The sequence below is a fragment of the Osmerus eperlanus genome, chromosome 20, assembly GCF_963692335.1.
Source record: "Osmerus eperlanus chromosome 20, fOsmEpe2.1, whole genome shotgun sequence".
Taxonomy (NCBI): domain Eukaryota; kingdom Metazoa; phylum Chordata; class Actinopteri; order Osmeriformes; family Osmeridae; genus Osmerus; species Osmerus eperlanus.
This window is the reverse complement of record NC_085037.1, coordinates 13,819,707-13,845,492: the sequence shown is the minus strand read 5'-3', so window position 1 is coordinate 13,845,492 and position 25,786 is coordinate 13,819,707. Positions and strand designations below refer to the sequence as shown.

The 25,786-nt window shown below is 48.1% G+C and overlaps 3 protein-coding genes across 8 annotated transcripts in view; all 3 read left to right on the top strand.

The window, feature by feature from the left end:
* The window catches only part of LOC134006991 (probable C-mannosyltransferase DPY19L4), a 5,564-nt gene extending 3,494 nt beyond the window's left edge, over positions 1–2,070 (top strand). Inside the window, exons 11-13 of the mRNA XM_062446105.1 lie at positions 11–172; positions 435–593; positions 1,053–2,070. Of these exons, the coding sequence (XP_062302089.1) occupies positions 11–172; positions 435–593; positions 1,053–1,217 (486 nt within the window). The 3' untranslated portion in view covers positions 1,218–2,070. The remainder of the gene's footprint in view (positions 1–10; positions 173–434; positions 594–1,052) is intronic.
* Positions 2,071–2,286: 216 nt separating this feature from the next.
* ints8 (integrator complex subunit 8) lies at positions 2,287–12,230 on the top strand. The gene is made up of 27 exons (XM_062486544.1): positions 2,287–2,873; positions 2,956–3,130; positions 3,247–3,387; positions 3,551–3,622; positions 3,723–3,774; positions 4,084–4,266; positions 4,360–4,467; positions 4,780–4,926; positions 5,704–5,804; positions 5,936–6,077; positions 6,963–7,033; positions 7,161–7,336; positions 8,085–8,215; positions 8,319–8,429; positions 8,554–8,758; positions 8,913–9,034; positions 9,197–9,381; positions 9,565–9,598; positions 9,691–9,750; positions 10,045–10,106; positions 10,296–10,414; positions 10,520–10,623; positions 10,952–11,002; positions 11,088–11,161; positions 11,240–11,304; positions 11,410–11,453; positions 11,819–12,230. The coding sequence occupies exons 1-27, from the start codon at positions 2,744–2,746 to the stop codon at positions 11,933–11,935; spliced, it is 2,982 nt and encodes a 993-aa protein (XP_062342528.1). The 5' UTR covers positions 2,287–2,743; the 3' UTR covers positions 11,936–12,230.
* A 125-nt stretch (positions 12,231–12,355) lies between these two features.
* LOC134040589 (deleted in malignant brain tumors 1 protein-like) lies at positions 12,356–25,516 on the top strand. Of its 6 annotated transcripts, none has more exons than XM_062486547.1 (14): positions 12,356–12,612; positions 13,715–13,801; positions 13,989–14,264; positions 14,395–14,706; positions 15,001–15,309; positions 15,395–15,466; positions 15,556–15,690; positions 15,822–15,938; positions 16,206–16,310; positions 16,467–16,535; positions 16,659–16,754; positions 16,846–16,926; positions 17,046–17,132; positions 25,063–25,516. In XM_062486547.1, the coding sequence occupies exons 1-14, from the start codon at positions 12,561–12,563 to the stop codon at positions 25,065–25,067; spliced, it is 1,803 nt and encodes a 600-aa protein (XP_062342531.1). In that variant the 5' UTR covers positions 12,356–12,560; the 3' UTR covers positions 25,068–25,516. The 6 variants fall into 6 exon arrangements, with proteins under 6 accessions (XP_062342531.1, XP_062342530.1, XP_062342529.1 ...); XM_062486546.1 differs by lacking the exon at positions 25,063–25,516 and adding an exon at positions 24,829–24,991; XM_062486545.1 differs by lacking the exon at positions 25,063–25,516 and adding an exon at positions 17,252–17,528.
* Positions 25,517–25,786: the final 270 nt, after the last annotated feature.

Genomic DNA, 25,786 nt, shown 5'->3' with positions numbered 1-25,786 from the left:
GTTCCTCCTTCCTGTCTCGTGCGTGCACTTCCTGTCCAGGACGCAGGCCCCCATGGCAGCGGTGTTTGCAGGGAGCCCTCAGCTGCTGGGGACGGTGAAGTTGTGCTCTGGCTGGACTGTGACCAGCCTGCCCCTCTTCTCAGACATCCACCTGCTCCGGAGCAGCGAGGATGTGAGTAACCCCACAGCCAGGATGGCTGCAGCTCGTTGGTTAGAGGATTCGACTGCAGGGAAACAGGTCACAGGTTCAAATCCCCCTGTGTTTGATAAAAGTGTCTGCTGAATAAATACAGTATTGTTATTATTATCCGTATCCACAGAAGCACATAACTCCATAAATCGTAAGACGATTTATGGAGTTATGTGCTTCTGTGAACCTGATAATGAGTCTTCCTGAACCAGGAGAGTTACGTTTAACTTCTGTTCCCCAACAGACTCATCAGGTGTATGCTCTGAGATCTGCAGAGGACATCTACAAGATCTTGACCTCCCACAAGACTAACTACGTCATCGTTGAGGAGTCTTTGTGCAATGAGCTGAGCCACACCAAAGGCTGTCGGATCAAAGACCTGCTGGACATTTCCAACGGCCACGTAAGTACGACCAGCCACCTCAGATGTAGCCCCTCCCACCTCAGACTTAGCCCCTCCCACCTCAGACATAGCCCCTCCCACCTCAGATGTAGCCCCTCCCACCTCAGATGTAGCCACGCTAAACATGCACCTCAGATGTAGCCCCCCCCTCTGATGTAGCCCCTCCCACCTCAGATGTAGCCCCTCCCACCTCAGACGTAGCCCCTCCCACCTCAGACATAGCCCCTCCCACCTCAGACGTAGCCCCTCCCACCTCAGACGTAGCCCCTCCCACCTCAGACATAGCCACGCTAAACATGCACTTCAGATGTAGCCAAGCTTAACATGCACAGAGCTGTTGAAACCTGCTTGTGAGTTGCCTAGCTAGTGTAGGGTAGGTAAACTCAATCTACGTGTCACTGAAAAATGATCTCTTACTTAATGTTTTTTTCTTGTTCTGTATTTTTCCTACACAACTAGGTGGTGTATGATAAAGGAGAGATGTACTCGTTTTCCAAACACGGCCGTTTCTGTCACGAGATCAAGCTGAACTACTCTCCTTACACCAACTACTTCACCAGAGTCTTCTGGAACCGCTCCTATCACATCTACAAAGTCAACTCTGTCATCTCCTTCCAGTACTGACACAAGTTTCTCAGTACAAACAGCCTGGGAACTTTTCTGTGTCTTTGCAGCATCTCTCAACCACAGTGCAATGCAATACTCGTCGGCAGTTGGTGCTGTCAGAGTCGAGTTGAATATCCTGTCTCTAGCCCACTTTCATCCCCCTGGGACATTGATGACTTGATATTCGAGGCTGACTGACTTTTATGTGAATATCGTGAGATTTCTTGGCACATCCAAACTGGATATCAATGTGAATCAATGAATGTGTCAGTGATTTTACAGTTTGGTTTTAAAATGGCTGTCTGTGGTGTTATCTTGTTTTCAGCGTCTCTGCTTGTGGATGTGAGAGGGAGAGGGGCTGTGAGGTCGAGAAGAGCTCAAGTCTCACGAGGGGGTAGCGAGGGCGGGCTCCGAGGCTACCCATGCTGCAATGCTCTCTCTCAGGCCGTGTCTTCTTCATGCCTTCTGGTAGTCCAGGCTTTGCTCTTGCAAATCTGCAAAACTGGCATTGTAAATGTAGGTCAACCTGGAACTCTCTTGCGGTCTGTACCTGAGTGAATCGCTCAAAGCAAATTTAAAAAGTGTAAATTACGATGGCGTTTAAGCTAACATCTTAAACAGGTCATGGCCATGTTTGAAAATTGCCTTTTAATGATAACAAGATCCTGAGTAGATTCATAGAGCGCATTTTAAATTGCAATGCCATTATGGAGTTGTTTTATACGCAATGTTTTATGTTTGTCTCAAACTTGTCATTATGTACAGAACTACAGTGACATTTGCAAAGCTGTTACATCTGTTTATTTTTTAACGGAAATCTCAGTGTTAAATTATAAATTGACACTGACTTGCTCAGTGTATTCAAAATCTATGGTGATGAAGTTACTAAAGTTTTTCTATGCATTTTTGAAGAAATTGTCAAAGCCGTTTGTCTCCCGTAAATGTGACCTTTAATAGAAAACACGAAGCTTGGTCAATAATTTCACACAGTAACAAGAGGAACTTTATGACCTCAAAGATCACATTTAACAGAAAGCTGTTAGTGTTCCACTGACAAACAATCTGGATTAAGGATACGATGTGTGATATTTTATTGGGCTAAATATTTACAAGGTTTATCTTGATCATGACAGAATGAGGGCGGTACAAACTTTTTGAAGTCGTAACCGGACGTGACGTCAGGATGTGACGTCTAAGAAGTTCCGTCAGACAGTGAAACACAAACATCTTGTGAATTATACATCTTGGAATAATATTCATAAACCATGCTTCCTGCATTTGTTTAAAGACACTTTTAAGTAAGCTTTCGAGTTTGCAAACATAAGCTCCCGTTTTATTTGAATGAATGCCAGAGTCTGAGAGACAAAAGAGCACTATGCGTGTGTTGTGGACGTTCCCGGTATCAGTTTGTGCTAACTAGCGAGCCAGTTAGCCTAACAAGGAAGACAGGATTCCGTTCGTGCCTACCCATACACGTGCATTTGATCATTGTCTCCTTATATCAAAACAATCTCCAGTACAGTGGTCTGACTCAGTCTTAGAAAATGAGCGCCGAGGCGGTGGACCGTGTGGCCGTGAGCGGTAGCCGACCAAGCACTCCTCCTCAGGTCTCCTGGTTTGAGTTCCTCCTGGATGAGTCGCTACTGGAGAGTCACCTGCTGAAGCCAAGATCAGGTCTGCACACATGTTCTTCATAACTTCTAGTAATTTCACAGCAAAGAAACCGTTTGACTGATTATTGGCCGTTTGTTTTCAGACCCAGCACCGGTACAGCTCATCATTCAGTTCCTTGAACAGGCTACCAAGCCTTCGGTAAACGAGCAGAACCAAGTGCAACCTCCCGCAGACAACCGCAGGAACCGCACTTTGAAGCTGCTAGCTCTCAAAGTAGCAGCTTTCCTGAAGTGGGATCTGGACGTGCTGGAGAAAGGGTGTGTAGATGAGGGAGGTCACTGAATTTCATTCAGGTGATGTTGCTCCTGATGGAATCAAAGGCAGTGGATCAAGGTCCTATGTTAAAGTACTTTGTGTTGTCTTTCCCCCTCAGCTTGACTATCCCAGTGTTGAACATGTTACTGAACGAGCTCCTGTGTGTGAGCAAGGTCCCCCCTGGGGTGAAGCATGTGGACCTGGACCTCTCCACTCTGCCCCCCACCACAGCCATGGCTGTCATCATCTACAACCGCTGGTGTGTCACAACAAACAGGAAACAGGGCTCATGAAATATGAGATCAAGAGGTTCAAATCTCCCCCTGTACTGTAGTGTGTTGCTGATACTGCTACTTGTTCCATCAACATGTTCTGTCACCACTAACACTATCTCACCACGGTTAATGTCCTGTCTCTCAAAGGGCGATCAGAACCATCGTGCTGAACAGTTTCCCAGAGAAGCAGGCCAAGCCTGGGCCTCATCAGATGAACATGTAGGTTCTGCATCCTCCTTCTCACCAGCACAAGACATCACCAGGAGATAAGACGACATGTTTACTGCTGAGTTTCATTTGATCGCTTTCTGTTTCATAGGTTGAATATCGTGCAGCAGGAGAAGGAGCTGACAGAGAATATCCTGGGAGTGGTGAGTGGGCTACGCTCTCTAGGGACAAACAAAGAAATAATAATACATGTCATTTGTAATGCACTTTTATTGCACTCAAAGCGCTACAGTACAGTAAAAATTAATAGAATAAAACATGACATACAATAACAATAAGAACAGACACAATCACATTAACGGTTGAAAAACCTGAAAAGGTACGTTTTGAAGCAAATTCTTCAAATGGCCAAGCGTTTCTGACGGGAGCAGGTAGGGAGCTCCACAGTTTAGAATAGACTCATCCGTGAGTCTGACCAGAGCAGGAACATCTTTGTGTGGTGAAACATGCAGCTGAAGGAGCAGGCGTCAGACTCCATCATGGTGCTAGAGGGAGCTCTGGGGCTCAAGAAGGACCTGTACGTCCACACCGTGAGGACCCTGGACCTGCTGGCCGCCGACCCCAGCACTTCCAACGGAGAGACAGAGTCCTCCACTGCCGGCCTCCGTATCAGCGCTGACGAGCTGCACTGTCAGGTGAGTGTCGGGCTGTGCTGCGCTCTGCAGACAGATCATTCAGAACCTCCATAGTTGTGACTGAAGCGTTGTGTTCTGGCTGCTGTGTTCCAGGTGCACTATGACCTGGGGGGGATCTTCTTCCAGCAAGGCTGCACAGACCAACAGGCCTACGAGAAGGCCAGGGACCAGTTCAGACAGACCAGGGAACTGCTGCTGAAGGTAGTGTGTGTCTCTGTGTGTGTGTGTCTCATGTCCTGGTGGTGTGTGTGTGTCTCATGTCCTGGTGGTGTGTGTGTGTCTCATGTCCTGGTGGTGTGTGTGTGTCTCATGTCCTGGTGGTGTGTGTGTGTCTCATGTCCTGGTGGTGTGTGTGTGTCTCATGTCCTGGTGGTGTGTGTGTGTCTCATGTCCTGGTGGTGTGTGTGTGTCTCATGTCCTGGTGGTGTGTGTGTGTCTCATGTCCTGGTGGTGTGTGTGTGTCTCATGTCCTGGTGGTGTGTGTGTGTCTCATGTCCTGGTGGTGTGTTGCAGCTGGACACAGCGCTGCACTGTCACCTGGACGAGCAGCGCCTGGCGGGGTACTGGAACGCATGCAGGGCCCTGACGTCTGACCCCAGTGACACCCAGCTCAGCCCCTACGGACAGATCAACAGCCTCATCAGAGCCCACAACCACCAGGTCTGCATGTGCAGGCTGAGCCCTTTCAGTAGGGCTGGGCACTCGGGCCTAAAATGTTTAGCACTGTATAATTGTGAAGCATGGGTCGATAAAATGTTGTCAGTTTTTCTGACTATGCACTAAGCCGGATTTGGACGGGGTACGGCAGGTTTGTCGCATGAGTTGATTTTTTCCAACAGTCCAGTGCTCAGTACAATTACTGCAGCCTCAAAAAAATATTTTCGAAAAATGTTTTTAAATAAAAGCTTCCTAAGGTCAAAGAAAGGATTAGAAGAAAATATTTTGAAGAAAGTTTTGAAAGGTTGAAGAATTATTTTTGAAAATAAGTTTCGAAAGTTTGAAAAATTCTGACCCGAGACCTGCCTGTTATGACCTGAGACCAGTTTAGAAAGGTAAAAAAAATATTTTTGTAAAAAAGTTTCAAAAGGTTGAACATTTTTGACCTGAGACCTGCCTGATACTAGTTTCGAAAGGTTGAAAAGAGTTTTGAAAAAATATTTAGATTACTTCTTTGAAAGGTTGAAAAAATCTGACCTGAGACCAGCCTTTTCAGATCTGACCTGAGACCAGCCTGTTAGATCTGACCTGAGACCAGCCTGTTAGATCTGACCTGAGACCAGCCTGTTAGATCTGACCTGAGACCAGCCTGTTAGATCTGACTTGAAACCAGCCCGTTAGATCTGACTTGAAAGCAGTTTTGAAGGGTTGAAAAAAGATTTAGAAGAAAGTCTGAAACTTTCTGGTCTCACATGCGCTCTCTCTCCCTCCTCTCAACAGGCACTAATAGAGGCATTCATCAAAGACAACATATCTCGCAGCTTGCCCAATTATTTCAGACAGTCTGTCCTGAGAGAGTTCCTGCATAAAGTCCAGCAGGGGTAAGGAACACAATCATTATCCCTGGATATCAGTTTCAAACACAAGTTCACCATCCAAAGGCTGTCAGAGGAAGCATGTAAACCCTTGTGATGCGTGTCCTGTGTGTCCTGTGTGTCCCGTGGGCGTGCAGTGAGCGGGGCCTGGACGAGGTGTGTGGCAGGCTGTGTGTGTGTAACGCCGTGCGGGACGCCCTGCAGGGGGAGCTGCTCAGCGTGCGCTTCCTGCGCCTGCTGCTGAAGCCCAGCAGGAGCCTGGTGGACTTCATCCTGGAGGTACCCAACACCCAGCCTGCCTCACTGCCCCCAACACCCAGCCTGCCTCACTGCCCCCAACACCCAGCCTGCCTCACTGCCCCCAACACCCAGCCTGCCTCACTGCCCCCAACACCCAGCCTGCCTCACACCCCACCAACACCCAGCCTGCCTCACTGCCCCCAACACCCAGCCTGCCTCACTGCCCCCAACACCCAGCCTGCCTCACTGCCCCCAACACCCAGCTTGCCCCAACACCCAGCCTGCCTCACTGCCCCCAACACCCAGCCTGCCTCACTGTCCCCAACACCCAGCCTGCCCCAACACCCAGCCTGCCTCACTGCCCCCAACACCCAGCCTGCCCCAACACCCAGCCTGCCTCACTGCCCCCAACACCCAGCCTGCCTCACACCCCCAACACCCAGCCTGCCTCACTGCCCCCAACACCAGCCTGCCTCACTGCCCCAACACCCAGCCTGCCTCACTGCCCCCAACACCCAGCCTGCCTCACTGCCCCCAACACCCAGCCTGCCTCACACTCCACCAACACCCAGCCTGCCTCACTGCCCCCAACACCCAGCCTGCCTCACTGCCCCCAACACCCAGCCTGCCTCACTGCCCCCAACACCCAGCCTGCCTCACGCCCCCAACACCCAGCCTGCCTCACGCCCCCAACACCCAGCCTGCCTCACGCCCCCAACACCCAGCCTGCCTCACGCCCCCCAACACCCAGCCTGCCTCACTGCCCCCAACACCCAGCCTGCCTCACGCCCCACTACAACATGTCTGCCTCACGCCCCCAACACCCAGCCTGCCTCACGCCCCACTACAACATGTCTGCCTCACGCCCCACTACAACATGTCTGGACTGGGCCACCTCATGTGTATTGCTCGCTGTCCTTGCAGGTGTGCACAAAGTCGTTAGACCAGGAGCGCCAGACAGAGACTTCCAGAAGGAACATGGCCATCTTTCTCAGGTGAGCGTTGAGTCTCTAGGACGACAGTCGTGTGCTTGAGCTCTGGATGTCGTGCCTGTGTGTCTTACTGCTGCATGATGAGTCCTGTTCATCCAACACTATTTAACGCAGTTCCCACCCCACACAGGACCCTGTGTGAGAACCTGGAGGAGCTGCCCCTGGTGTTTGTGGTGTCATCCCACAAGCTGTTCCTGGAGCTGCTGCGGGAGGAGGAGAGGAAGGCCCTGGTGGAGCAGATGAGGAAGCGCTCAGCCACCGTCAACCTGAGCGCTAAGCCCCTCCCTTCCTTCTACGACATCCCCGGTGAGATGCCCTGTCCCTCCTCACCTCAGCCTCCAGCTGGGGTCACCTGTCTCCCTCCAGCTGGGGACACCTGTCTCCCTCCAGCTGGGGTCACCTGTCTTTCTCCAGCTGGGGTTACCTGTCTCCCTCCAGCTGGGGTCACCTGTCTTTCTCCAGCTGGGGTCACCTGTCTCCCTCCAGCTGGGGTCACCTGTCTCCCTCCAGCTGGGGTCACCTGTCTTTCTCCAGCTGGGGTCACCTGTCTCCCTCCAGCTGGGGTCACCTGTCTCCCTCCAGCTGGGGTCACCTGTCTCCCTCCAGCTGGGGTCACCTGTCTCCCTCCAGCTGGGGTCACCTGTCTCCCTCCAGCTGGGGTCACCTGTCTTTCTCCAGCTGGGGTCACCTGTCTCCCTCCAGCTGGGGTCACCTGTCTCCCTCCAGCTGGGGTCACCTGTCTCCCTCCAGCTGGGGTCACCTGTCTCCCTCCAGCTGGGGTCACCTGTCTCCCTCCAGCTGGGGTCACCTGTCTCCCTCCAGCTGGGGTCACCTGTCTCCCTCCAGCTGGGGTCACCTGTCTCCCTCCAGCTGGGGTCACCTGTCTCCCTCCAGCTGGGGTCACCTGTCTCTCTCCAGCTGGGGACACCTGTCTCCCTGCCTGTCCTGTCACACGTCACCTAAAACTGTCCTGGAAAAGCATGAAAAATGCAGATGAAGAGACTACATATTTCAGCGTGTCTCCTTTTGAGATGTTTGTGTTGTGTGTTCCCAGCCTCGGCCAGCGTGAACATGGGCCAGCTGGAACAGCAGCTCATCCTGTCCCTGGACCCTCGCAGGATCCGCCAGATCCTCATCGAACTGCACGGCATTGCCCAGCGGCCCTTCTGGAGGGTCAACGCCAAGGTCAGAAGTCAACACGCCGGATGATGAAGTGAAATCGCCCATGAACAGCAGTGTTTTTCCCTCTGGGGGCTAGCTTCTGATTGGATGGTCCTTGTGTTCACAGTGGGAGGTTCCTCCTGACTACATCAACGTGATTCTCAGCATCAAAGACAACCTCACCAAGGACTTGGTGTACATCCTGATGGCTAAAGGTCTCCATTGCATCACCATAAAGGTCAGTGTGTCTTCCATCAAATAAGAAGGAAGGACTCAGGAGTGTATGTGAGTCTTTAACAGAGTGATCCTGTGTGTGTAACTATGTATGACCTGTGTTACCTGTGACTGTGTTCCTACCTCAGGACTTTGGCCACGCGCGGCTGCTGTTCTCCGCCTGTCTGGAGCAGGTGACTGAGTTCTCCCCCAAGCTGCGGCAGGTGATGCTGAACGAGATGCTGCTGCTGGAGGTGCGCGCCCATGAGAGCGCCGCTGCCGAGGGCTGCAGGGACAGACCCCCGCCTGACCTGGCCAGCAGGGTCCGGGGATACCTGGAGATGAGGATTCATGGTGGGTAGAAGGGGACAGAGAGAAGGCTTTTTAAATGTTAAATTCACAAATCTTGATAAATGTACGATTTGTTGTGAGCAGAAGGTGGTTTTAACCCAACAGCTGCAGCTGTGGTGTACAGTGAGACTGAGGTCTGTGTGTCTTCCTGTGGCAGACCTTCCGCTCAGACAGGTGGTGGGAGAGCAGTGTGTGGCGTTCATGCTGAACTGGAGAGAGAACGACTACCTCACCCTCCAGGTGCCCCAGTCTCTGGTCATGAACAACCCCTACATCAAGGTAAAGTCCCCAGGCGTCTCTGTCACCTGAACTCCCCCGGTGCCGAGGAATGGCTGTAAACAATGATGAGGTCATTCTGTTCAGAACACAAGTGATATCAATCATGTAGTTCTGTTCTAACCGTGAGACACATACATTTGTATCCCCGCTCCATTTCCCTAGCTGGGACAGCTGCTGGCCTCCACTTGTAAGGAGCTCCCAGGTCCTAAAGAGAGCCGGCGCACAGCTAAGGAGCTGTGGGAGGTGGTGGTGCAGATCTGCAGCGTGTCTCTGCAGCACAAGAGAGCCAGCGACAGCCGTGTCTGCCTCATCAAGCAGAGGGATTCCACCATGGGCATCATGACCAGGTACAGAGGCTCAGCCAGTAACTGGTGGCTGTTGGTGTTTGTTTGGGCAGTGTGAACAAACCTAATACACACCATGCCCATCCAGTTGTAGTCTGTTCAGAGATTGTGTGTAAAGTCTTGCACAACTCATTTCCTGTTCTACAAACTGCTTTCTAAATATTCAATTTGATTTGCTGAATCTAGGAGCAAATTCATCACGTTTGTCAAGAAGTTGAGGGTGAGTGAATGAGGGCAGCTGTTTGGATGTATACACCATACATGTGATTGTTAGAGTCTCGAGTTTAAAGTCCTTGTTTGATTTCCTTCCAGGAGCCCCTGGTTCTGACCACCCTCATCTCCCTGCTAGTGCGACTGCACAGCATGGTTCGGGTAGGTAGCAGAAACTCCTGGTTCTGTGTGATGTTCTGTGTATCCATATACATGCACTTTTATTATCATGTAGGTGGTGTGTTAGTGTGTGGACTATGTGATGTATTGACATATTATTGCTGCTGTTATCTTGGCCAGGTCTCCCTTGTAAAAGAGATCTTGCATCTCAATGGGACTTCCTGGTTAAATACGTTAACCAGGAACATTTCAAAAACGTCCCAGCACCTGACCAGTGCTTGTTTACACCTGCTCCAGCTGAGTGTTGTTTAACAGAGGCTAATTTCTTCTCCTCAGGATGATATTGTTAATGAAGTGACAGCTGAACACCTCTCCATCTGGCCTGCCTCTCTCTCCAAGTACGACCCTCCTCTCCTCAGAGCTCAGGCCACACGGCACCTCCTCTAGTCTGACAGAACAGCAAAAGTTATGAATGAGGGTTTCACACAGACTTCTCAAAATGTGTTACAAGATCAGACACTTGTGAGTCACTGAATATGAGCATTTCCAGTTACTGATTACGCTGAGGTGTGTGTGTGTGTGTGCAGCATTCAGGCGGTGGATGTGGAAGCTGTAGCGGTGACTGTGAAGGAACTGGTCTCCTACGCTCTGACTCTGAACCCCAACAGCCAGTCCTGGATCGTCACACAGGCAGACATTTACTTTGGTAGGACAACGACCCCGGGAGCTCGCCATCACTTTCTGAAGAGCTAAGCTTCACTGTCGAGTGAAACTTTAGACAATGCCCGTGTCCTCCATTTTGTGTCTGCAGTTACTAACCAGTACTCTGCTGCCCTGCACTACTACCTGCAGGCTGGGGCGGTCTGTTCCGACTTCTTCACCAAGACCGTCCCCAGTGACGTGTACAGCGACCAGGTACAGCCCTGACCGTGCTGTGGAGGAGGGGGGCTGCGTAGCACCTCCATCTATACCGTTTCTGTATAATATACACAAAAGTTTGTTTTAATAACTGAGGATGCAGCCGTTAATTATGAGTCATAAACATTGGGATGGGACTGGCTTGTAGTTTTCAGAAAGTGTAATGAAACCCAGCTGTAGATACTAGAGAATCTGGATTGATGGATGCTGATTGATGACAGGGTACCCAGGTCATGCTAGGGTACCCAGGACATGCTAGGGTACCCAGGACATGCCAGGGGCTGATGTGGAACAGGGTTCTTGACGTGGTGCCCATATGTTGCAGGTCCTGAAGAGGATGATCAAGTGTTGCTCGATGATGAACTGCCACACACAGGTCTGACCCTCCGCCTCAGCTGCTCCATGTTCTCACTCTGACACTTGAGGATATATATGTGATGTGTATACCTCATGTTTCCCAGGTTGCTGTGCTCTGCCAGTTCTTAAGAGAGGTGGACTACATGACAGCTTTCAAAGCTCTTCAAGAACAAAACAGGTGTGGTATGTCTCCACTGGGGAAAAGGTCCAGATGATTAATCAAGAGCTCTTCATAATTCTTCTTGTTTCATTCCAGCCACGATGCCATGGACACGCTGTACGACTACATCTGGGATGTGACCATCCTCGAGTATCTCACCAGTATCCTTCTCAATGAACCCTTTACAGACATCAATTGACAGTGATATATGGGATTTAGAGGGAATTACAGATTTGTTTTGGTTATTATGTCCTCAACAACAAAAGACATCCACCATAAAAGAGGTGAAAGTGAGAAGAGACAAATAGCTGTAAGTTACATGCTTTCAAAACACCTTTTCAATTGTTTTAGTTCGTAGTGCTCGTCTTCGTAGATGATGTTTTGAGATTTGAACTGCTTTGTTTCTCAGATGATGTTTCTCAGATGATGTTTCTCATGTGACTGTGTGTTTCTCAGATGATGTTTCTCATGTGACTGTGTTTCTCAGATGATGTTTCTCATGTGACTGTGTGTTTCTCAGATGATGTTTCTCATGTGACTGTGTGTTTCTCAGATGATGTTTCTCATGTGACTGTGTGTTTCTCAGATGATGTTTCTCATGTGACTGTGTTTCTCAGATGATGTTTCTCATGTGACTGTGTGTTTCTCAGATGATGTTTCTCATGTGATTCTCAGATCCAGGCTATTGGCCAGACGGAGCTGAACGCCAGCAACCCCGAGGACGTCCTTCAGCTGGCGGCTCAGAAGAGGAAGAAGAAATTCCTACAAGCGATGGCAAAGCTTTATTTTTAGACAAAAAATCCAGACCCAACTATAATTTCAACGTTTTCTTTTTTTCTTTTCTTTTTTTGGGGGGAAAATGTTTTTCAGAATAAATAGTTCTGTTAATCTATGGTTTTGGTGTTTTCCATTTGTACATGTTCTATGCAGTTTTAGTTCCTGTGGCCTGTAATACTTGCTGAGGTATAGTATCCTTCGTAAGTCCGGCTAGACAAGCTTTGGTGAGCTGGCGAGGATGATGATGTTGGGAAACTCGCAAACATCAAACAATCGAGTAGTAAGTAAGAACAGGAGAAAGAACAGCGCTGTGCTGGTACAGGCAGCGCTGGTGCACTCAAAGCTACCATTTCTGACAAAGGCACTTTGACAAAGTATTCTAAAATCCTGTCTGTTGTTCTTTTTTTTCCATAAACCTAAAAAACTAAGAATCATTGTTTCATTGTCTTCAAGAATGAAGACCGTCTTGTGAAAGGAGGACAGGACGTGTGATAAACATGCCCCTAGATAAGAAACCACATGCTGTCAGACACAGCACAGCATGCTTTGGCAGACAGTTTCATATGTAACAGTAGTCAGTGATATTCAATTTGATCAAACTTTGGTTAGTGGTGGTTAGTGATTCTCCGAATAGAACAGAATGAAGTTGATATATTTCATTCTGATGTTCCAAGAGATACATCTTTGTCATGGTAAGATGGCTTTTTTTGTTTTTTTATACAATTCTGTTTTGATAAATGTATATGTTTCCTAGGTCATTCTTTTAACATTATTACTATTATTATTATTAGACAGTGAATATAGTGTTATCATTATCCGTCATGCCAGATAATAGTATAAGTTCTTCGCTCGATCTCAGTCATATTTTACAGTTCAGATAAATAGTTTGAAAGATGGTTGATTAGAAAATGACCAGTTGAAGTACTGGTTTTATGGATTTAACCTGAGCACTGAAGATCAAGTTATTGCTAAATGTAACGACGGTACATTTACCTTGTAGGTGAAACTCAGAAGACAGTAGAGAATCTAGACATACTAGACAAAGCAAGCATATTCTTGGCAAAATTAAGATGTGCAAAGTTGTTACACATTAATATAGTAAATTAGTGTGTGAATCAGGAAGTCGGACAGTAAAATCTCACACTTTAGTGACAGCTGAAGTGCGAGAAGGTACTTGAAGGTGGCAAATGTACTTCCGTAATCTTTTCAACTATTTAAGAAACACAGAAATGCTGTTATATTTTGTCTTGGTATTGTAGCCTGTCTGTGGGGTGAATGTGTTCATCATCCAGGCAGAGAAACACCAGCAAAGTTTCTACTGCTTCCTGATTCATTTAGGCCCTAGAAATACCCCCCTCTACCTTACATTCTATCTCAAGGTTATACTAACTTAAGTCATTCTTATTATCTGTAAGTAAAGTTTGAGTACCGTAAACATGAGCAGACATAAAACTGGACATAAGAGGCATAGACATTAAGATGTGCAAAATATTGTTACGAATGAATACATAGATTTATCTTGTTTGTTTGCAGCAGTCTGCCAGCAATCTGATCCGATGACAACTATAGTAATCAGTCTTTAGCCAGTTGACCTGACCCCATTGACAGCATCAAGGGTCCTGACTGGGTCACGTGGTTCCTGGCATGTGGTCACTTTCATGTCTCACTTTCGATCATATTTTACATTCTGTGACATTTCTTGTAAAATACCCTACACAATTACGATTTTTGTATAATTTTTTTATTTGTCACATGTTGCTTTGACATTAATTTGAGTTTTTCTTTTATTTTCAGCATATCAAAATACCTCTTCTTCGAGCGGAACAAACTCCTCCCATTCTGATGTGTTTGACTCTGACAGCAGTACAACTGTACATGACCGTAAGTGATCTCTGTATAAACTGTCACAGGAAGCAGAGGCGGTTAGAGGGATGTTGCAAACCCTGTTTCTATTTCTTTGTATTGTTGCACATGGTTGCAGGTGCAAAAATCGTAGCCTCAAATGGTCCCATCTGAAAGTCTAACATAAAAAAGTAGAATACATTCTATGTTGTCCTATTTTCAACAGAACCATACATAACCCAACATAACGGATGCTTGTGGAGTCTCAGAATGCCGGGACTTGAGCTGAATCGGCCGGTTGTGCTCACCTCAGAGTCCATAGCTGACCTGGTGCCGCAGGTCTGCCAGGACATTGGCTGTGGTGGAGTTTATAATCTGACCCAGGCCAGTTCTCCCCCCAACAGTAGCTGCTTCACGAGCTGTTCCTACCATGATCGTCGTCTCCACAACTGCTCACAGGTTGTTAGGAGCGACTGCGTAACCGTGTCTGAAGTTTACTGCGGTAAGATCACAGAGCAGATTCACACGAGCACTAAGAAAATAAAACAAACTAAAGATAATGTTTTTTTTTAAGTCTTTGGTAAAACAAATGGTGGTTGGACAGATATTCTAAGTAGTGCCGCGTGTTCCAGGGCACCAGGCAGTGCGGTTGGAGGGCGGCGGGCACCGCTGTGCCGGGCGGGCGGAGCTGTGGAGAGCCGGCCTGTGGGGCACGGTGTGTGATGACCAGTGGGACTTGAGAGATGGGGATGTGGTGTGCGCCCAGCTGGGCTGTGGCTACGCGCTGAGCGTGTCTGGGCAAGATGGACCAACCCCCCTGGGCACTGGACCCATCTACCTGGACGAGGTCAACTGTACGGGGAAGGAGAGGAACTTGTGGGACTGCCCGACCACGGGAGATCACGACTGTGGCCACAAGGAAGATGCCGGGGTTGTATGCTCCGGTAGGAAGGCTCATTAGTTTGATCGTTATTAGGGTTAGGTTATTACCCTACTCATCTAGCCTTCCATTCTTGAATATATGAGATCAGGTTCACTGTATTTGAATGAAATGTCGCGCTTCACAGGCCCATGGTGCTAATTAATTGAAGCAAATTAATAAAAATAATATAATAATAAAAAACGATTTATAAAAGATACCTTTATTTTTTATTCATGTATTTGTAATGTATTTTGTTATACATAGCCTGTATATTATTTAAATTGTAATATGTTTTCTTTTTCTCTGTCTCCTACAGAGATGAGAGCGGTCAGGCTGAGTGGGGGTCTGGACGGCTGCTCTGGAAAAGTGGAGATCTATCGTAACGGGACCTGGGGGTCGATTTGTCACGACTGCTGGGAGAAGCAGGAGGCAGCCATGGTGTGTTCCATGCTGGGCTGCGGTGAGCCTGTCCAGTTCATTGGATTCAAACCGCCCTTCAACACTCACAACAACGGATCAAAGTGGTACTACATATGTCATAAGGAACACCAAAACTTGTGGGACTGCCAGGAACTCGCAAATCCATTGTTCTGTGGCACGCAGGCTGCAGCACTTATCTGTAACGGTTAGTCACCAGAACTGTATTTACACAACATCGGCAACACAGCTGTGAACACAAACATCTGATGCGTTCTGTATTCCACCGTCAGGGTCACGTGGGTTCCCTGATCTGAAAACCACGACAGAAACTGGGCCAACCTCAATGACCATGATGATAACAAGTAAAAGTTGCAGCTCATTTCCAGAGAAAATTGAAACATGAAATTGAAATTCTCTTGCCTGACAGTTTGTGGTTTACTCTCATGTTCAGAGACCAGAGCCCCCAATGACTCTCTCCTGCCCCCCATGCCCCCCCTCCTGCTGGGCTGTGTGGCTCTCTCCTTCCTCCTCCTCCTCGCCCTGATCACCAACGCTCTGCTCTGCTGCCAGAACACAAGGAGAAATGGTAGATCCCTGGTCTTACTAACTAACTAACTAACTAACTAACTAACTAACAGACCTCCCTCCCTCCCCCTCCCCCTCCCTCCCTCCCTCCCTAATAAACTCTTACTACATGTCATGAAGTGTCTTCCACAGCTCTTGTGGTTCAGATGAGACACTCCAGCCTGCAGGCGCCAGCTGAACACCGTGAGAATGAATACCGAGACTCTGTAGACCTGGTCAAGATCACCAACATTACCATGAGCAACGATGGTTAGTGAGTCTCTGTTTGCTTTTTCTACCTTCAGCATACCTGAAAACTGGGTGATTCAGGGTCACTGGACTCAAAGGTTACAGTTTGTGAGGATGTTGTCTGGAAACCTGTTCTCTATACCGGTTGAGGGCAACACATCACTATACAATAAAAGATATCCAGCCTTTTCAGAAACGGTCAAGATCTGTTTTGTTGTAGACCATGTATAGGAACCATGAAACATGATTTAGTAGTTTAATCCTTCATTTTCTGTCTGTTTTACAAAGTCCCGTCCAATCCCAGAAGCCTTTGGCACCATCAGAGTAGCATGGACAGCACATCTGTGGACACAGACTCAGAGCAGTGGGAGCCAGATCTGACCACCTTTAAGAGTAAGATGGGCTGTTCTGGTTTACAGTTAGTGTTAGCTATATGTACAGATTACCAGACTATATTTGATATATTTTAACTTAATCAAACTTACACAGAATTTACAAGTTCTGAGCATAGATCAATTAGACCAAATATAATAGTTTCTCTGACTCTAGACTCACAACGGTACAGAACCAACATGCCAAACCCTGGGAGGACAGCTCTGTACAGTCTGTCTGAGGAAGGTGGGTGTAACAACTTCACTTAGAACACGTTCTCTCTCTCGTGTTTGTAACATGTTCTCCCTCTCGTGTTGCTACGAGACTAAGGCCCAGCTACATGCTCACCCACACCTGGTCTCGTTACAGCTGGTGGTCCCAGCTATGAGGCGTCTAGGGGCGTTGCCAGTCACCACCACAGCTTCCTGTCACCGGAGGAGAAACAAGTTCCAGGAACCCCTAGTGGTGGGAGTCTCCCTCTACACCCTCTGAACCACTAACATCACTTGGATCGTCTCTACTAATTGCCAGCGATGTTTGTTGTTTTTTGTTGCAGAAGACTCATTTGAATCCAGCACGTCCTCTGAGGAATGCTATGAAAACACAGGGCCAGAGGTGGAGCGTCTGATGACAGCAGGTGAGCCGGCTTCAGCCAGCGTGCTCAGAACAGCGTTCTCAGACCAGCGTGCTCAGAACAGCCTCCAGGACCGCTCACGGTAGTACTTTAATTGACTGTGTGTGTTCTGTTTCCATCAGAGGGAGGTGATCCGTGCCAGACCTCTGCAGACCCTGCAAGACCCAACGAACCACCGCACTCCAACCTCACACACTCTCATGATAAAGGTGAACTGTGTGTGTGTGTGCGTGTGTGAGTGAGCATGCGTGTGTGTACACTAGCACACATGCTCTTTGATGATCTGCTCTGCCTGACACTGCAGTGTGTGTGTGTGTGTAATGACCAGGGGAGGAGAGCAGCAGTGATGAGGAGGGCCCGCTGTACTCTCCTGTGAGTCCAGACACCCTCCTCTCCTCAGACAGTGACTATGACGACATCGCTACCTACACAAACCAACTTCAGTGCCACTGAGCATATGGCAATTTGTAATTGAAGAACAGTGGATGCATTCTTTTAGGGTCCAGTCTTCTGTAAATCCTGCACATTTGGTGTTTTTCCGTTTGACCAGACATGCAATGGTCTGTGGTTCTTGTACTTTTTGTGAATATATATTTTTCTAAATGCTTAATGATTTATTGATGACTCCAGATAACAGTAGAACTGCTACGGCATCTCTCTACCACTAGGTGGCTCTCCAAGCGCATGTTTGGCTCAGTCAAAATGAGGCAGCATAGTTTCATGAGAATAAAAATAACATAAAAATCTCTTTCATGAAACAATGCCAATGTTTCCCTAACTATAATGATACCTGACATGTATCTATAATAGCATGGAAGTTACACCGTTACACTGTTTGAAACCTTAGAATCAGAAGTGGAGCGGAGGCCCAGTTCTGATTCTGAGCCAATATAAACCATTCCGGAAGCCAGCCTTGCACCGCCCGGCCCATTACACCTCCAGCAGCTGCAGAGGTTCAAAACAAGCTGTCTAGTTGGCTGTGAGGACTCAGTTTGAGAAAATGACATCATAACTGTTGAAATGGCATGAAGGAGGACCAGAGAGACTCAGATGTCCGCAGAACCTCGTCTTCAGACGATTCCTCGTCCACAGACCACAGCTCCTGCTCATGCTGCAGGTTCTGTGGGTCAGATCACTCACGGAATGTGGCCCTGAAAATGTAGGAACCAAATATAAAACACATCGTAATCTTACGTGGTAACTTGTAACTCTGTAAGTGTTCATCGTTTTGTAATCTTTTAAACTGATGAATTAAGAATATCTGGAACAACTTGGCACCCACAAGTTGACAAGGTTTCATCTTGGGGCATGTTTGTATCGTGAAGCTGTGGACGTTCTTGATCTCGTACGGACGACAGCTGAGGTGGAACATCGGAATCTCAAGAAGCTCAGCAGCTTATAAACATCAAAGGAAACAAAAAGCAAATAGAGAAAAAGATCAGAAGATCAAGTCCACTGTTTTCACTTGACTCATTAAATCATTTACACCAAAGGATTATGTGTGTGGATCTCTAAGATGCTTACTGGAGAGGGTGAACAGACCCAGCATCAGTCTGAACTTCTGAACTCTTGTGCACGTGATGGATACAGAAATTGATAGCACCTGAATATAAACTAAAGCACAAGTACCATGACTTGTGGACATTTTCTGATCGTTTTAATGTTCCAACCAGAACAACTAGTGTGTAAACAGCAACAGATCACAAGAGCCCTTCAGCCTGGGTGAAATTCCTGTGTTCTTAGCTGACCTGGGTGGCAGTGGTAGTCGGTGCAAATCCCTAAAACTTGACTTCCTAATACTACTACTAATACTCTGTCATGCGGTTCATGGTTATTCTGTTTAAGTGGGAAGTCTTTCTTTTCACTCACGCCAAGAAAACTTATTTCAATATATTCCTAGTTCTATTCTCTAAAGTTTCATGTATGTTGTTGTGACATAACATTCAGCAACATTTGTATATGTACACTACAAGAAAATGTATACTCATGTACAAAAAAGCTTAACATTTCACCAAATTAGATAACGTGTGGACCCTCGTGGCCCCTAGACAGCTTGAGCACAAAGACAACAACAATTCAAATCATTCATCAAAACCTCTTCTATCATCTGATATCACTGATGACCCCCATAAGTCACGTGACTTCTCTTCTTTCCTCTCTTTCTAATTTGTTTTATTTACAGTGTTTCGAGTTTTCTTGGAACATTCCTTTGTTTTCCGTGCAGCGGTTCAGTGTCGTTTGGCCGTGCTTGTACCTCTGCAGCCCTGGTGATTGGAGGGACACATCAGTAAAGTTAGGTAATAGTGTTGATCACTCGTTACTCATTAGGTTGCTTTCACTGCCGCTGGTAAGCCCTACACCGGGGGCTGGCGGGCGGAGCGGGGACCATGATCTAATTCACCTTTTAAATCCAGTGGGCCTATCTGGGTTGCCATGGGTCACAGCATCCCTGTAAACGCTGTGCACTCACAGCAAGTTCCTCATTACCTCATTTCCTGTCAGCACTGTACCGGGCATGTGCATGCAAATTTAAGGATGGCTACATGAAGTTTTTGCGGTTAGACATATTGTATTGAAGGACGTTTTTTTAGACGTTGTGTTAGGCTGCCCTGTTGAGGCTCTGTGATTGACGAGCTAATGAAAAAAAAGAGGATCTTTAGAATCTGCCTTATTTAGCATTTTTACTACACTCATTTATTAGTCTCTACGGAGAAATAAAGTCTGACTTGAAAGTTGGTCTGGCAGTGCAACGTTCAGCTCATTACCCTGTCTCCCTGCACCTTGCTGCCATTAACAGCGTCTTCTCCAAGGCTTCATCTGCCCCTTAAAATCAGGTCAGCAACGAAATTAAGCCATCTTTTAAACTTGGTCAGTGGTGCTCGGAGATCGTAAAAATACTTTCTTCAGTGTCGATGTTCTGCTGTTAAAGCAGCGCGGCCGTTTGCGAACACAGGAGAGACGTGGGTCTGGGGCTAACGGACTGGGACTGTTCTTACTGAAGGAAAAGTTGTAGATGTGAAGTTTACTTAATTACTCAATGCACATTATATCGTTTTCCGTAATTGAATTTTTTTAAATGAAGAGGAAATTTGTCAGTTTGGACGTTAATATATTTATGGTATTTATTTAAATTGACCACAAGCTTTGCCTCATTTCTTCAACATCTTGTGAAGTTTAGTTCTGTATTTTCCTCGTCTCTCGTCCATCGCCAGATGGACGTGGTGGTTTATTAGTGTCGTTCACGTTGTTGAGCTTCAAACCGTCTCCTGTTCTCTGTGTGGCGATGTCAGCAACGGCATCGTCAATCTTAGGCTACTGTTCAATGAATGGCGGTTGGACCGCCATAAACTGGACTCCAAGGACACTAAATAGATTCAACAACCCCCTATACAGTTTCTTGACGCAATATAGCCTATACAACAAAGTGAAAAATAGATTCGATATTCAAAATCCTCAACAAATACAAGTCTTAACGTTGGTGAGGTAATGTAATGTGTTACTGTGAAGTAATTACGCTGCAACCATCCGAGCCCTGGAGTGATTCAGAGACGGACGTGCCAAGTGGACTGCGACTGGCTGGAGTCTAGCCTGGTCCTTGGATCGCGGCCTGCCCCAGTGAGGAAACCCCAGTCTGGAACAGGCTGCCAGGATTCTCGGGCTCTGCGTGGGTTTGAGTATGAGTCATCAGCGAGGTCACAGTCCCACATCTCATCATTTGTTGACTCGTCTGAGGCAGGGTCATTAGTTACAGAGTCAATTTGAGGCAGCCTCAACAAATCTTACAAGTGATGGCCTTTATGAGGCACTGTTTTCACTGAAGATAACATTCCTCCTCATGATGAGAATGTGTAATCCCGGCCATAACTAGCTAACTCTAACCCATAACTGAGGAATTAGGAGAAATAGAGGACTATGTTGCTACTTGTGTCTCAGATGGAATGAGGTCATGTGTAGGAGTGATAGGGTGGGTTAGGTTGGTAACTGATGGTGAGTGAGCTGTACCAGCCCCATGTGGAGCTCTTTGTGTGTGTGTGTGCGTGTATGTGCGTGCTTGTGTGTGCGTGCGTGTGTGTGTATGTGCTTGTGTGTGCGTGCTCCTAAGTCTGCCTCTGCCGCTGCATGGCACCAGCTTAACCTTCGGATTCCCCACATTCCACCCGAAGTCAGGCACAAGTCTCACCACTGATCCCGTTAGGGTGATTGACGTTATTTGCTACCATTAGGCACTACTATGCAATTGACCTTTGACCCTCCGCAAGTGACCTGTTGAAACAGCTTTGGACCAGAGCGGCTAATCTCCATGGGAAAACCGCCCAATCTGGACATCAGACTCTAAGAGCAATCAACACGTAAAGGTGAACCAGGCCGGTCAGGATCAGAGAGGCAGGCAGACCTGCTGTGTCCTCCACAGCTCAGCCCACAACACCTACATATCACTTTCATTATTTCTCATTTAATTATTTAATGTTTCATTGTTGCAGACATGATGACAGGTACTTAGTGACTCCACATCCTAAACTGTTCTCTACACTTCAGTCCACCCTGATGTAACTTGTTTGGTTTGAGACGAATGTACTCTGATGTATAAATGCTTAGTGCGAGGTCTGTTTCACCCTGTGGTTCAGGCCGGCCCACAGTGGCCTCTCCCATGCCTCTCAAAGTCAAGTGGCTCACAGATCAAAACATGCTTTCATCACACTCCTCTCGCCACTCTGCTTCAGCGTGGAGGAATAAACCATAAATACACAGACTGGAGCCCGCTGTGCTCTTCTGACAACGCTGACAACTGCGTCTGGGTTTCACTGCTGTCTGTCTGGGAGAGAAGAACCAGACCCAACTGTTCATGCAGTCAGAGTTAGCAAAACTGTAATTCTCTATTATTGTGGTTATTGCATGTGAAATATTTCCTCCTGGAGTTACCATACAATACTTTGACGGCATATGAGCGGTAATTGAAAACAGATAGTCATGAGCTCTGAGGAGTTACAGGAGCTCAAAGATGTAAAGAATGTGGGCCTTTTTATCTCATGAATAGACTGACTGAAACTGAGGCTGTTTAGATCTTTACTGGATTTAATATCAAGGTGAGAAGACATAGCTTCTACAGAACAGTGTATACACTGTGGTGATAAAAACACAAATTCACTCACTTAATGAATCAGTTACCCCTACACTGAAGACCCACATGTCTGTGCAGGAGGAGGAAGGAGAACTTTTTGGAATTTGTGTGGAAACTACATCTGGGTGCTGTAGACTCGCAGAATTAGAAGTAAAAAGTGCTGGAAATGTCTGGCCAAGTACAAAACATGACTTTTGTTTGTAGAGCTAATTAGTTGGCATGTGAATCCATTCACTCACTGTAGTTTGTTAAACTAGTAGTGGAAAGTAGTGGAATAAATTACATTTCTGAATGTGTGTGTGTGTGAATTGTGTGGTGAGTGTGTGTGTGTGTGGTGTGAGTGTGTGTGTGGTGAGTGTGTGTGTGGTGTGTGTGTGGTGAGTGTGTGTGTGGTGTGCGTGTGTGGTGTGTGTGTGGTGAGTGTGTGTGTGGTGTGTGTGTGGTGAGTGTGTGTGTGGTGTGTGTGTGTGTGGTGAGTGTGTGTGTGGTGAGTGTGTGTGTGTGGTGTGTGTGTGGTGAGTGTGTGTGTGGTGAGTGTGTGTGTGGTGAGTGTGTGTGTGGTGTGTGTGTGTGTGGTGAGTGTGTGTGTGGTGTGTGTGGCACAGCAGCGGGGCTTTTTCGTCTTGTCAATGGAACCCATGTCGTGTCACAGCGCGACCCCCGACCCTCGACCCTCCAGCCCTCGTTTCATTCAGTCCATCAACACTTCCTCGTCCAGCCTGTTAGTGTCACACAGCATTTCCTCCCCGGCCTCAACCAGCCCCTCTCTCCAGAAGCACTCGGTTTTGGGTTTCCCTCGAAAGGCAAAGGGCTTCAAAGTCAATCACACCGTTTTTGATTTTTATTGACCTGAAGACTTGCTTTTCTACTTTCCCCAAATACCACTTGCCCACCGTTACTTTCATGGAATATTAATGGAAAAGAAGCGGTTTTGTTAGGAACAGAATCGGTGATGCTTGGCTGATTGCACCTGCAACTGATTTTACAAGGTGTTTAAAATGTTCAGCCCTCAGCACCTTGGACAATACTGGACTGTCTGGGCAGTGTTTGATATTCACAAACAGAGCAGGACTGCCCAGCAGACAGGACAGGGAGCAGGACTGCCCAGCAGACAGGACAGAGAGCAGGACTGCCCAGCAGACAGGACAGAGAGCAGGACTGCCCAGCCAATACTGGACTGTCTGGGCAGTGTTTGATATTCACAAACAGAGCAGGACTGCCCAGCAGACAGGACAGGGAGCAGGACTGCCCAGCAGACAGGACAGGGAGCAGGACTGCCCAGCAGACAGGACAGGGAGCAGGACTGCCCAGCAGACAGGACAGGGAGCAGGACTGCCCAGCAGACAGGACAGGGAGCAGGACTGCCCAGCAGACAGGACAGAGAGCAGGACTGCCCAGCAGACAGGACAGGGAGCAGGACTGCCCAGCAGACAGGACAGGGAGCAGGACTGCCCAGCAGACAGGACAGAGAGCAGGACTGCCCAGCAGACAGGACAGGGGTCTGTTGAACCGACAGAAGAACCTTGAAAACACACAGCTAGGCCTCAACTAACTAATAGTGCTTCAAATGTGTTGAAAGGAAGAAATGCCTCCACTGCCAGGTTGTCTCGCTCCTTGTCATTGAGGACCAAAGGGAATGAAAGAAAACAGACAATCTGCAGGTAATCAACTGGCCAATGAATGTCTGTGATCTTTTAGGTGAAATATACTCACTAATGGTTCGCCTTGTGTCCTGTGTCATTTCCTTTTGATGTGAGAAGGAAGTGATGATCTGTGATCTGGCCGTGTAGTAAAGAGCCCTCAGCAGGCAGTTTTAATTACCGGGAAACTTATTCACTGTGGAACCCTGCTCATCTGGTTCACATTTCCAATGCAGACTGACTGTAAAACAACACGAGCAGCGCTGTCACTGAGACCTGAGCACTCATGTACAAAACAAGTCCAGACCCTGATTGTGATTCAGCCTGCATGTGAACGAGGAGAAACCCTGCATCTACTTAACTGTCTTTCTTCAAGTACCGTACTACTTCACCTAAAACTAATGTCAAGTGTATTTACTATATCTACCCAATCAGAACCAGGTGTTTCATACGAGAACGTTCATAATTGAAAGCTGTTCAGATGTCCTGTGTGTGCTTGTGTACACGGATGTTCTTGTTGCTGTCTCACGGTAACTGCTGCCCTCCCAGGCCTGTCTGCTGCCCTCCCAGGCCTGTCTGCTGCCCTCCCAGGCCTGTCTGCTGCCCTCCCAGGCCTGTCTGCTGCCCTCCCAGGCCTGTCTGCTGCCCTCCCAGGCCTGTCTGCTGCCCTCCCAGGCCTGTCTGCTGCCCTCCCAGGCCTGTCTGCTGCCCTCCCAGGCCTGTTTGCTGCCCTCCCAGGCCTGTCTGCTGCCCTCCCAGGCCTATCTGCTGCCCTCCCAGGCCTGTCTGCTGCCCTCCCAGGCCTGTTTGCTGCCCTCCCAGGTCTGTCTGCTGCCCTCCCAGGCCTGTCTGCTGTCCTCCCAGGTCTGTCTGCTGCCCTCCCAGGCCTGTCTGCTGCCCTCCCAGGCCTGTCTGCTGCCCTCCCAGGTCTGTCTGCTGCCCTCCCAGGCCTGTCTGCTGTCCTCCCAGGTCTGTCTGTTGCCCTCCCAGGCCTGTCTGCTGTCCTCCCAGGTCTGTCTGTTGCCCTCCCAGGCCTGTCTGTGTGGAGTTTGAATGTTCGTCCTGTGCTCACATGGGTTTCCTCCACAAAGAACCTTGTTATAAAACCATGCAGCCCACATGGCTGTCCTGCCTGTCTCCGACCAGGCCTCCCGTCCTCTCAGTGTGGCTGATCTCCCTGTCTCCGACCAGGCCTCCCGTCCTCAGTGTGGCTGATCTCTGCTGCTGGCTGTGCTTGGAGGAAGCATAGCAGGATGGGAAGACAGCAGAGAGGGAATTTCAATAGTGGACACTCAAGCGTGTGTGCTGGTGTTGCCGTTCCCTGCACGTGTGTGTGTGTCTCGCATGGTCAATAAAGGGTTCTTCTTCTCCTGTGACCAGGTTAAGGCAGTTGAAGAGGCAAAGGAAGACCCATCAGCCTTCGATTCTAGAACGCATCCCTCACACGGTTCTAGAACGTTCAACCCTCTGTTCTAGAATGCATTACACATTCTGTTCTACAACATTCAGCCCTCCTTCCCTCCTCTAGACTGTCCAGAGTGGGTAGCATGTGTCGAGCCCAGAGTCTGACTAGAACATGCAATGCTGTCTTTGCTCAAGAGAAGACTTGTTTGCCAACAGCAGTGACCCATGGAAGAGCCTTTTCTCGCTGGATTAGACCGTCTCCCTGACCTGCTGTTATCATCACTCTGCTTAACCACTGGTCTGAAACAGCTCTCCTCCCCCTGTGCATCCGTCAGAAGGGTGAAGGAGGACTTTCTCTTCAAAGACATTCAACGAGAACAAGAGCAAACAGATGAGCCAACATGACAGTGGGTGGACAGTCAAATGTTTGAGTGTATTGAAAACAATCATTTGTTTGGCATAATCATTAACACCAGGATGGATACAGATTCATTTCTCCTCCCCGCAAAGAATCCCAAGTTGCAAATAAACAACTTTAATATAAAACCAACAGACTGATGCTCAGTCAAACTGCTGACTTAGTGTGTCCTCTGTCCCCTGGTCAGGGTTAGTGTGTCCTCTGTCCCCTGGTCAGGGTTAGTGTGTCCTCTGTCCCCTGGTCAGGGTTAGTGTGTCCTCTGTCCCCTGGTCAGGGTTAGTG